Source organism: Gasterosteus aculeatus, chromosome 7, assembly GCF_964276395.1.
Source record: "Gasterosteus aculeatus chromosome 7, fGasAcu3.hap1.1, whole genome shotgun sequence".
Classification (NCBI taxonomy): Eukaryota; Metazoa; Chordata; class Actinopteri; order Perciformes; family Gasterosteidae; genus Gasterosteus; species Gasterosteus aculeatus.
Window position 1 is genome coordinate 3,942,716 of NC_135694.1, and position 10,907 is coordinate 3,953,622.

At 42.2% G+C, this 10,907-nt stretch overlaps 3 protein-coding genes across 4 annotated transcripts; 2 read left to right on the plus strand and 1 right to left on the minus strand.

Moving 5' to 3' along the window:
- Positions 1 to 509: 509 nt before the first annotated feature.
- Positions 510 to 6,207, minus strand: tm4sf5 (transmembrane 4 L six family member 5). 2 transcript variants are annotated; one of them, XM_040182309.2, is made up of 6 exons: positions 6,010 to 6,207; positions 4,373 to 4,731; positions 3,181 to 3,261; positions 2,424 to 2,566; positions 1,312 to 1,504; positions 510 to 772 (listed from the first exon to the last, which is right to left on the minus strand). In XM_040182309.2, the coding sequence occupies exons 2-6, from the start codon at positions 4,544 to 4,546 to the stop codon at positions 755 to 757; spliced, it is 609 nt and encodes a 202-aa protein (XP_040038243.2). In that variant the 5' UTR covers positions 4,547 to 4,731; positions 6,010 to 6,207; the 3' UTR covers positions 510 to 754. The 2 variants fall into 2 exon arrangements, with proteins under 2 accessions (XP_040038243.2, XP_077961772.1); XM_078105646.1 differs by having other exon boundaries at positions 4,373 to 4,641; positions 6,010 to 6,170.
- Positions 5,880 to 7,884, plus strand: LOC120822540 (zgc:103586). The gene is made up of 5 exons (XM_040182312.2): positions 5,880 to 6,049; positions 6,157 to 6,273; positions 6,805 to 6,916; positions 7,153 to 7,210; positions 7,643 to 7,884. The coding sequence occupies exons 1-5, from the start codon at positions 6,043 to 6,045 to the stop codon at positions 7,754 to 7,756; spliced, it is 408 nt and encodes a 135-aa protein (XP_040038246.2). The 5' UTR covers positions 5,880 to 6,042; the 3' UTR covers positions 7,757 to 7,884.
- Positions 7,885 to 7,921: 37 nt separating this feature from the next.
- Positions 7,922 to 10,592, plus strand: fis1 (fission, mitochondrial 1). Its single transcript, XM_040182311.2, has 5 exons — positions 7,922 to 8,082; positions 8,531 to 8,663; positions 9,342 to 9,418; positions 9,620 to 9,725; positions 9,818 to 10,592. The coding sequence occupies exons 1-5, from the start codon at positions 8,038 to 8,040 to the stop codon at positions 9,919 to 9,921; spliced, it is 465 nt and encodes a 154-aa protein (XP_040038245.1). The 5' UTR covers positions 7,922 to 8,037; the 3' UTR covers positions 9,922 to 10,592.
- The last annotated feature ends 315 nt before the right edge of the window (positions 10,593 to 10,907 follow it).

Sequence of the window (10,907 nt, forward strand, 5' to 3'; positions counted from 1 at the left end):
TTAGACGCCAAAGACCACCGAAAAGTATAATTGTTATTCCCCCCCACCCCTCCCCCCCGGCTGCACACGGAGCCGTCATCGCCTCCATCTGCACCGTGATGGAGACTCGGCTTTGGCTCCGCGTTGATTGGCGTCTATATTTACCCGTGTGCAGGTCTGCAACAGGCTTTTAACTTAAAAGTTAGGTAACAATTACCACGAAGCCGTGGCGGCGGAGGATTACGAGCTTAACCTGCACCGGCGGACTGCTGGCGGTCCAGGCCGCGCGTTCTGTTGAGGCAGCTGCAGCGTTCACGGTGTCCACAGGGGGCGATCTGCCCTATGACCTTGTTACACAATTATCCTGTTCGATCTGGCCGTCTGGCCACATGGAAACAGCATGCGGTGAGTAATTGACAGAGATACTAACAGGGATTCTGCAGAGGTTTTTCAACTGTATAATCAGAGTTAAAGAGTTACACAGGCGATCCTGTGTGGGGGGGGGACAGAAGCGAAGCTCACACAGCAGGTGGTCAGGTATACGATTTATTCATTCTTCACTGATGTGCCATGTGTGTCACGTTCAGCTGGTACGCAAGTCCAACGTGGAGTCTGCTGTCGACTTAATGACCCATTCCACAATAAATGATGATGAACCATCTGCTGGAATACAATTCAAACAAAAAGGGAGCAAAGATTTCACGTGATTAAAGGAGTATCGAATGCAGAAAGGCGTCCCGGCCCTCTGTGAGCGACCAGGTCGTCGTCGTCACTTTCACAGTCCGCCGTCATCCTGCAACGGGACAGAGGTCACATGTTGATTTCATGTTTCCGGACAGGAAGCGAGTGCATGTGATGAATGACAGAGTTGTTAATAAATGCGAGCGTGATGGTAATGTGTAGATATTTGTTGATACAGTCCTCGTGTGGACGCGTTTGTCCTTCCTGAGACAAATGCAGTGACGTTTGTGACGCCCGTGCAGTCAATGTTCAACCCTCATCTAAATTTAAGTATAACTTACTTTTAAAAAGTACGAATCATCTTTGACCTTCTTTTTTCAGTTTTCCTACCAAGCTGCCAGTTTACTTATTGTACCTTTTGTGTAAAAGCGAGTTCGCTTAGACCAAGAGGAAACGGCTAGTCGCAACACACGGCCTGGCACTGCTAAAGCTCATTGATTGAGCTGCAAAACATTTTCTTTTTCCTGTTTTCCACCAGTGACCCTACTGATAAGAGAAGAACTGCAATCAAAACACCATTCAATCGTTCAACGAGCTTCCAAGAATAGCTGCACTTTAGTTTGATTGAATTGTTACGTTACGTCCACCTACATCTTTCCTTTCGCGGCAGTCCCCGCAGATGCACCCTATGCATCCGTTGACCACCTGGATGCCGCAGAGCACCAGCTGCACCATCCCCACGGCCAGCAGCATGGAGAACAGGACCACGTGCCACATCACCGCGTTCTTGGGGAACTCGCACGTCGCCCACAGCGTCTGGTTCACGAGGTAGCTGCTGTTACCTCTGCGAGGGAGACGAGAGGCAGAGCGTCAGCGCTGTCCACCACACACACACACACACACACACACACACACATATTTGTGAATGCGTGTGTGAGGGCCGGGCCAGGTTTTTTGGGGGGGTCCAGGAGGAAAAAAAAAGGGGGATGACTGAATTGAGGAAAAATGTGTAGAAGGGGAATGGAACAAGTGAGAAAGAAAGCGCTTGAGGGAAAAAAAGAAAGAGGAGGAATTAAGAAAGAGGTTTTGGTAGAAATAAGAGCAGTTTTGTTGGAGAAAAGTGACTTGTTACAAAATGACTAACCGAGTGCAAACATACCAAATATAGAAAGAAGGGGAATTGTAGTTTTCTGATGGAAGGTTAAGCCTTAATGTCCCAGCATGCATTGTTAACCACTGGTGCCCTTTTAAACTGCCCTGATCATGGACCACAACAGCCCACATGTCAACATGCTCAGATGTATTATTGGTCGTTCCAATCACCCGATGAGTCGCTATCAGGTGACTCATTTTTACAGCTGTGCTCATAAAATGAATTGCAGTGGCAGGCGTGTTATCGTGATAGGGACCAGGTGGATCCACTAGATTACTCTTCCTCAAATGAAAAAAAAAACAGAAATGTTGCTTTTTCACGACCGGTGATCAAGACACCAAAAATTTCCCTGCATGCAACAGCACGATTTCCCATTATTGTTAATGACGTTTGACGAGAAGACTGAAAAGAAGAAGAACGAACGGGCTCATCCGTCGCCCAGAAAAGTGATGGACCGGCGCGCCACCTACGGGATTATAAGTAGTACTGCACTTGTTGTCTTTCTAACCCAGAAACTCCTCTGCTGCACTTACGGATACGGTGACAGAAAGTGTAACAGATCAAGGCAGAGATTCCGTGCCTAGAAAAAGGCACGGAACCTCGCACTCACGTGCCGAGGTCTTCAAAGGGGTATTTCCATTGGCCCCCGGCCACCTGGCACTTGGGTCCGATAGCCAGACCGGCAGAGGCCACACTGGTGCAGTAGATGGCTCCGACCAGCCCGAACGCAGAGGAGAACACCGAGTTCAGCATCTGGAGGACGGGTAGGGACATGTTGCTTATTAGTGGTCCTGTCCTCTTTGGGGGGGCGGGTCACTCTTTGAGGACTTCTTTTAGCATCTGTCTAAAGTCGCCCTACGCTTCCCTTCAAGGCCGTCCAGGATCTATGACACAAACGCACTCCTGTGAGGCCGGTTTCACACGGGAAAATATTTTGTATTGTAAATGAATAACATAGTAAATATGTCTCCATGACAACTCAAATGAATCCCATCCACTGAGGAAGACGGTGAAATTGAGCAAAGTAAGTGGGCTTTGAGTGAGTGTTGTTTCCACGGTTGAGGAGGAACTCTCACGTTCAACAAAAGATAATGTAGAACTAATTCAAACAAAAATGAATGAATACTAATAAATCAACGCTGTTCATAGCCCTACTTCTGTAAAATATTATTACTGAAAAGTATTTAATCAGAAATTCAAAGTACAGGAAATAAAATTATATTTTAACGTGTTCGGCCGTCCATGTGGGCCAATATTAATAAATACATCCGTATTGGATTTGACATCAGGCCTTTTACGACCCGTCATTATCAGCCGGGTCCCGACACTGACGTATAAATGTAAATCCTTCAAATGGCTTCGCTCACCCGGCAACGGTTGCCGCAGCAACCATTTCCACAGCAACCCTTGCCCCCGGCCCTGATAGCGGAGCAGCTCGGGCACAACATCTACGAAAAAACAAAGAAAAGAGAAAAACATTCATCGAGCAAGACATTCTGGCAAAGGTTCTATTTCAGCATTTCCAATGTTTCCTCAAATGAATAATACGTTTTCTCTACACGTCTGCAGTTTAATGAGTATGTGTCTGTGTGAACGTTCTCTTATCTCCTCAAGCAAATATTTGTGGAACCTGAATCGAGTTTTTTTTCTCCACCTTCCCTATTACGACTGGTAATATCGGGGCCATAAAGACGTGTTCTTCCCACAAGGCTTAAAGGTTTGTCTGATCCATTTATGATACCAAAATATTCCTGTTTTATTTATGGCCCATATCAACTTTTTAAGAGTTCAGATAATGTTGGTGGAAAGTTACAAAAGCAAATCTGTTTTGTGTTTGTTTCATTGCCGGCGATGTTTTAATCTCTTCACGGTCACCCAAAAAGTTTTACCAATGGTATAAAATATACACCTCGGTGCAAACATCCTAAAAGTAATACTGCACCACGCAGGCAACTTTTATTTCTCAAGTATGTTGCGTTTTGATCTTGTGCTCGATGAGTCAATGGATAATTCTTTATACATGGAGGATGGTTCCATCTGTAACAATTCATATGTTTTGTGTGTCGAGTAATTACACCTGACAAACAAATGTAGTTTAGTAAATTCTATTGGATGGTAAGTGTAAAGTGACGTTAAAGGAAAATACTGAAGTACAAAGTTCACGTTAGTTAATGTACTTTCTTACTTAATCGGTTGAGGATTCTTAAAGCAAAATCTTTTGTATGTTGGGTTTAACAAAACATTTCTGTACTTACCTTTATGATACATTAACTGGGAAAATGTGGGTGTCAAATGATTACAGTACAAAAAAGAGTCAACGGAAAGGCCATTGTGGAAAATAAATTAAATAGATATATAATAGTGAATTAAACGTATTCATTAAATTGATAAAACTACTACATGGTTGAAAAAAAAGCAACAACACCCAATAAAAGCTCCATGAGATTTTACGGGTTTACACAGAGCCGAGTTAACGGCGACAAAATCCAATAAAACACACGATAAAAACATAAAACAAACCCAACTGTGTAAGTACACAGATGATAATCGTTTACTCACAAAGAGGCCTCCTCCGATGAGGCCCCCCATGAGCCAGACCTGGAGGGAGATCTGATCATTGTCCAGACGCTTCCCGTCGGGGAAGAACAGCAGCAGGTTGGCGATCATGCAGATGAAGGCCGAAGGCAGCAGGATCAGGCCCACCAGGCGGGCACACTTCCCCGTACAACACATGCTTTTTACCCTCCTTTCCCCCTGAGCTCTCACTTCCGAGTATTCGCTTTTATCCCAAACGAAGGAGGGCGAATGAGAAACTCGCCACTGTCACACTGAGAAAGTCAAACACGGCCGGTGACGGTTATAACAGGAAGGAGAGAGGGAACAAAGGCCAAGTATCCGATTAGCATCCGATATCAGATCTAAGGGGGTAAAAGAAATATCAAAAGCAAGCAGGATTCGGCTCAGGTACAATTCTAGGGCATCTGCAATTACTAATTTCCATTTAAAATTTATATTTTCTACTTCAAATCCACTACAACTAAAAGTAAAACGACCTTTTACACCGTGTTTACTCTGGATGTAGTAACATGAAATACAAAACATATGATAAATTTTCTATGGAGGTCTACAGGACAAAAGTGAGGGAGAAAAGCAGGACAAACATTACATCTAAACAAACTAAAGGGCGCAGGGCGGAGAGGGGTACCCGTGTGTGTTTAAGGGGCTCCGCGCCCTTTGATACTCGCTTGTGATGACATCACTATGCCGGTTCTATTTATGGCCTCCGGCAAACAAAAGACGGGGCTCGCCCCGCAATAAAAGCCCTGCCAGTCCACCGGTGAGGTATTAGGTTTAAATCAATAAGCATTTGCGGACATGTGTGTACGGTAAAGCGTCATGAATATGAGTCCAAAACAGCTGAAATGAATGTCATAAATGTCCTGCTCCTTTGGATAATTTAGCAATCAGTTCTTCAAGAATTAAAAGAATCCACTCAATGAAAAATGTAGAGTCTGAGAAAGTTCTGCAAAGTCACAGAGCAATGTCTTTACTGGCCATTTACACTAATAACTTGCAACAGTTTAGAAAGTGTTGGATTTCTATTGCCGCTTTTTAGCGCCACCTACAGGCCGCCTGGTGACAGTAACTTTTGGTGCCTGATGGAGGCTTCAAGTGAAGTGAATTTCCAACAGGCAGAGATGGTGTTATTAATCTCATTGTTTTGTTGTATCAACTTGGTTTAATATCACAAAAGAACGAGAAGCAAATTGAGAAGCTGGATGAATGAAATTACATTCGTTTCTGTTTTAAAGTGAATGAATCAATACCATTCAATTGATTAATAAATTCATTTCAGAAACAGTCTTCCCTTTTGTCAATTCTTTGTCATGTGTTCTTCTTATTATTCACCCCCCGTTTTTATTCAACAGATTGCAGTTATCATTTGTCCTCTCTGTTTATTTTAACGGCTCTTTTTTATGCAGGAATGTCCGTTTTAATTAAAAGTTTTCTTAATTTCGGTTGAGGTTGATTTATTTAGTTCGGCGCATCGTGACCTCGTAGTTCGGGTCCCACCCGGCCGCCAAACGGATCGATGACGCTGCGTTCAACCAGCCAATGACGTGCAGGTAAACAGGTTGAACCCGATTCTATTTTGAAACATTAACAGAACTGCCCCCCCTTTTTTTAAAACTCACCTGCCAGCACGAAAGAAACACTCCTCATCTGCAATGACGGGCAAGTACATTCAAAAGTCACCAAACCGGGTCCGTTACCCTCGATACGCGATTCTCCTCGCCTCGTTTTGTTGTTGAACATCATTTGTGTCTCTCTGCGGTGCTCAGATAAAGTCAAAGAGCTCGTATCCGAGTGTCTGCAGGCCCGGGACATGGCGTACTGCCCCTACAGCCGCTTCCCCGTCGGCGCCGCCCTGCTGACAGCAGATGGCGCCATAATCACAGGTAACGGCACAACAGGTGCGCTCCCGTGAGGAAAGGAGACCGTGTGCGTGTGCTCCGATGCCGCGTGAAGTACAATGCGGAGGTACTTGTAGTTCACTTGAATACTTTATCGGATGCAGCTTTATAGGCCTACTTGTAGTAAATTTAATATTTAAAAATAAATTCCCATAGGTAAAAATAAATTCCCATAAATAAAAATAAATGCCCATAATTGTGAGTTGAATTGCTACTCGTTGTCATTCAGTCAATAACATTTATCCCAGAGCTTGTGGAAGAGTTAAACCATTTACCATTTAAAATGCTGCAGGTACACAATTCATAATACAATAACATAACATACAACAATTAGTGTGATGCATGATGAGCATTTTCTACGTTGTATTAAATCTTCTGGACACAGAAAGATAAAGATAAAAAATAAATACAAGTTTTTGAATACAAATAAAAAGACAGAAAAACAACTGGGATCCCAACCCTTTTTGTACACTATTATATTTCTATGCGTCTTTGGTATTTGCGTGTCTCTTTTAGGCTGTAACGTGGAGAACGCCTCCTACGGCCTGACCGTGTGTGCTGAGCGGACGGCGGTGCAGCGGGCCGTGGTGGAGGGACACACGCGGTTCACTGCCATTGCTGTGACATGGTGAGACTGCAGAATTAAAACTTAAGCCCTCAGGATATAGTTTTTCGGTAATGCCAAGTCTATAAACGATGGAGACTGACTCAGATCTTACTACGTTTGGTTTGGAGTACGGCAGTCTGTGTCCTACTGTGATTAAGGTAATCTACAAGTGCTACTGGACAGAACCTCCTCTCCGATAGTGCAACATACTCGCAGCACACATTCTGATACATTATCTCTCCCTCGCTTGTACTCAGTGATATCAAAGACCGCTTTGTTGGGCCGTGTGGAGCGTGTCGACAGGTTCTAATGGAGGTGAGGCTTCTCTCTCAGGACCAGTACGCACAACCACAACTCTACAACACTTTTCCGCCTCAATGATGTTGTTTTTTTTAGATAAATAATAGAGAAAGAAAGTACATGTGTTCAGAGTGAGAATGATCCTTCAATTCAGATCAGCTTGTTTTTAGAATTCTCTGTGGAGTTATGCTTGAGTAAACTTCCTTGTGCCTCTATTTTCCTGTACATCATCTGAACTAATCACCTTTAACATCATCCTTTTTTTACACTGATTGCAGTTGTTATTCCTTTCTCTATTTATATATTTTTTACTATTAGGAAACTTTTGGTCAACGTAAAAGTTGAGATAAAGAATTTAATATTTCTATGGCATCATTTTATTCCTGGGCAATATAGGAAAATAATTAACTTTAACAATTCCAGTTGACACATTTCGTCTCTCCCCAGTTTGGATCGGACTTGACTGTATACTTGACCAAGCCGGATGGAACTTACAAAGAAACCAGCCTCAGTGAACTGTTGCCTCTGGCCTTTTCCTCGGCCCACCTCGCAAAGAACTGATGAAACCTCAGCTCGCTCTCAGGACATCACTGTTCAGCTGCAGTGTCTTATTATGTGTGCTTTTGTGCTTTTGTTATTGGCAACACTGCAAATTACGAAAACAATAAAAAAAACATTTCTCCCCTCAATATGTGTGATTACAACGTATTGATTTATAATTATTTGTTGTTAGTGCTGTTAGTATTGTTATTAATGTTGTTATAATAACGCAGACTTTAACATAGATGATGCCATGTGTCACGTGATAAAAAAAGGCGGAGCCGGGCTCTACTTCCGGAAACATGGAGGCGGTTGTGAGCGATGTGGTAGCTCCAGAAGACCTTTTGGTAGGTTAACCTCTTATTAAACCTGCTAATTTAACAAAACGGACACAACGATCTATAGGTGACACGCACGTGATGTATTCCGAACGTGTGTTCTCGCGGTAAATGCTGAAACCAGCGTAAAAAGCGACGTGTCGGAAGATACTTTGACGCGTCACGTAGCTGGCTAATGCTAACAGGCATCTGACCAATGCTAGCGGTTATGATCATAAACCCGTGAGCGTGACGTCATCATTTGCGTCTATTGACATAACTAGTCGTGCCAGTAACGGTTTGGGAATGTGGTGAATGTCAATTCAAGTTTTCTAGTCAGCAAAACATACAGAACTCAAGCTAATTCTTTAACATTGGCCCAAACAAGCAATAAACGACACCTAAAACCAATAGCGAGGAACGGCGTTAATGTATTTGAACATGATTTGGTCGCTTAATTTCTCTTCTGATATTCCAGAAATTTGAGAAGAAGTACAAAAGTGAGCAGGCGAAGGGAGCCGTCTCCAAAGAAACCAAGTTTGAGTATGCGTGGTGTCTGATCAGGAGTAAATACACAGATGATATAAAGAAGGGCATCGCGCTCCTGGAAGGTGAGTTTCTCGTTGTACTCCAAGATACATGTTGTACTGTACACTAGCTATAGTGGGGATTTCGGGCCTCATGTTGATATTTTAAAGCTTAATAAGTTCTAAATATTAAATAGGAAACGATCCTTCTTAAGATACCGACTGGAACATATGTTTGGGGTTTTGGATATTGTGAAGAAGCAGTTATACGATATTTTAAATCGCATGCTATCCAAACATAATATATAAGCAATGCCATAAAGTGTTTGAATACATTAATCTGGGGCACATTTTATAACGTTTTATTTTTATTAATATATATGTAGGAATGTATATTCTCTTTTCTTTGTGCATCATAATGGTTGATGTGTCTGTGTATGACTTTTTATGACTCTTTCCCTAAAATATGTGAAATTTACCAACTAAATGTTTCAGATTTGAACGTTTCTATTATTACAATAGAAATATTTAATGTATTTTGTTAATGAATGTGGGTATGCAGTGGCACTGACATATCTCCAATAAACTAAAGTGATAATGTTTCTAATGTATTATTACTATTCAGAAAGCTCTTAGCTTTTCTCATATTTACCAGAAAAATATCCCAGAAGGGACTAGTCCGCGTCACCGAGAATTGCGATAACATTTTCTCATGTAATCCAATATGTAACCGTTGTAATCAATGTGTTTTTTTTGTCCTAGAACTTGTTCATACGGCATCAAAAGACGACTCCCGGGACTTCTTGTTCTACCTCGCTGTGGCCAACTACAGACTCAAAGTGAGTGCCATTCCTACCGTTGCAACAATGTTGCCGTTGTTAAGTTTCCTTACTGAAAGCAGTCATTTGTATTTGTACAGCTTCAAACATTCTGTTGACAATGAGATCGTAGCATTACAATTATTCGTAATGCCGCCCATACATTTGACGTAATCTTAAAACGTGGACCCATCTGAGAGCGCTTTCTGTTTCCGCTTTCAGGAATATGAGAAGGCCCTGAAGTACATTCGAACTCTTCTGAAGAATGAACCAGGGAACAAGCAGGCTCAGGAGCTGGAGAAACTCATCGTCAAGGCCTTGAAGAAAGGTACTAGCCAGTCTGAGTCAGAACCTTCTTGGTTATTTCACCCCTATTGTGTTTTGTCTTTAACCACATTGCTGACATTCATTGACATCTAGATGGCTTGGTCGGCATGGCGATCGTCGGGGGAATTGGCCTCGGCGTGGCCGGTTTGGCGGGCCTCATCGGCCTGGCTGTGTCAAAGGGAGCCGCTAAATCCTAACCTGCATATTGGCTGACATGCATTCACTTTGCCGGCCGGATACACTGACTCTTCAACGGCATAAATTATAATAAAGTGCGTGGAGAGAGCTTGAAGGATGTAACGTTTAAATTTGGAGTATGCGTCGCAATTTATTAAAGGGTTTGAAAAATACCAGTGAATAACCATTTTTAACGGGGTTGAGATTCACCATGTATAGGACATTTCTAAACTGTCTATTCACCCACATTAGCCTTGCACCTTCTCATTATTTGTGTAAATAAATGACGATAGTCAGTTGCAGCTCCCTTTTTTTCTCCTCAGCCTGACATTTTCAAGTTCAAAAATATCTTTCTGAAAAGTAAGTTGCAGTTCTGTAACGGTCTGTTATATTATTGTTAACAAAGAATTGTTAAGGAAAGTGTTACTGATGCAGTGGGATGTGTTTGAGGCGGACGGAGCATCCCATAATGCTGCTTGTGTAACAAGGAGCTGCTGCTGAGGAGGCAACCAGAGGTTTGCATTTATTTTGGACCGGTTCTTTTCCTTTTTTTCTTCAAAGTTCTACAAGGGAGGCCACACACTTATAATTATACATTGATTAATCTTGTCATTTAAAATGCGTTTACCTGCGCTACATTTAATGTTTTGTCTTCCATGTTGTTAAATAAAAAGCTTTTGAACTGAGAAAATGTTGTGTTTTTGGGAGATTATTGCGAGCTGTTCAGGTGTCATATTGCATCTCAGGACAGTGGAGGAAATGTATGGAAGGTCATTGTCACCACTGCTGAAAAAAATGACATTTATTCTGTGAGACTTGTTGAGAAACCTTCTCAAACTAGTGACTTATCATCTCCTAGTTATTACCTCATTAAAAGATCATTTCTAATGATTATGACTTAGTTTCTCATTATGATTTGCTATCTCATATGTACGACATTGCGTCTCAAATGATGTCCTAATCATGACATGACATACAAGCTCATTATCAATTTTATTTACTTATG

Excerpts from the sequence above, each read along its gene's own strand:
- tm4sf5 (XM_040182309.2), bottom strand. The coding sequence starts at position 4,546 with ATGTGTTGTACGGGGAAGTGTGCCCGCCTGGTGGGCCTGATCCTGCTG. Across the intron at positions 3,262-4,372 it reads TCATCGGAGGAGGCCTCTTT|ATGTTGTGCCCGAGCTGCTC; the intron begins GTGAGTAAACGA and ends GTTTTTTCGTAG. Across the intron at positions 2,567-3,180 it reads GCTGCGGCAACCGTTGCCGG|ATGCTGAACTCGGTGTTCTC; the intron begins GTGAGCGAAGCC and ends CCCGTCCTCCAG.
- fis1 (XM_040182311.2), top strand. The coding sequence starts at position 8,038 with ATGGAGGCGGTTGTGAGCGATGTGGTAGCTCCAGAAGACCTTTTG. Across the intron at positions 8,083-8,530 it reads TAGCTCCAGAAGACCTTTTG|AAATTTGAGAAGAAGTACAA; the intron begins GTAGGTTAACCT and ends CTGATATTCCAG. Across the intron at positions 9,726-9,817 it reads CGTCAAGGCCTTGAAGAAAG|ATGGCTTGGTCGGCATGGCG; the intron begins GTACTAGCCAGT and ends ATTGACATCTAG.
- LOC120822540 (XM_040182312.2), top strand. Across the intron at positions 6,917-7,152 it reads ACTGCCATTGCTGTGACATG|TGATATCAAAGACCGCTTTG; the intron begins GTGAGACTGCAG and ends GCTTGTACTCAG. Across the intron at positions 7,211-7,642 it reads GTCGACAGGTTCTAATGGAG|TTTGGATCGGACTTGACTGT; the intron begins GTGAGGCTTCTC and ends GTCTCTCCCCAG.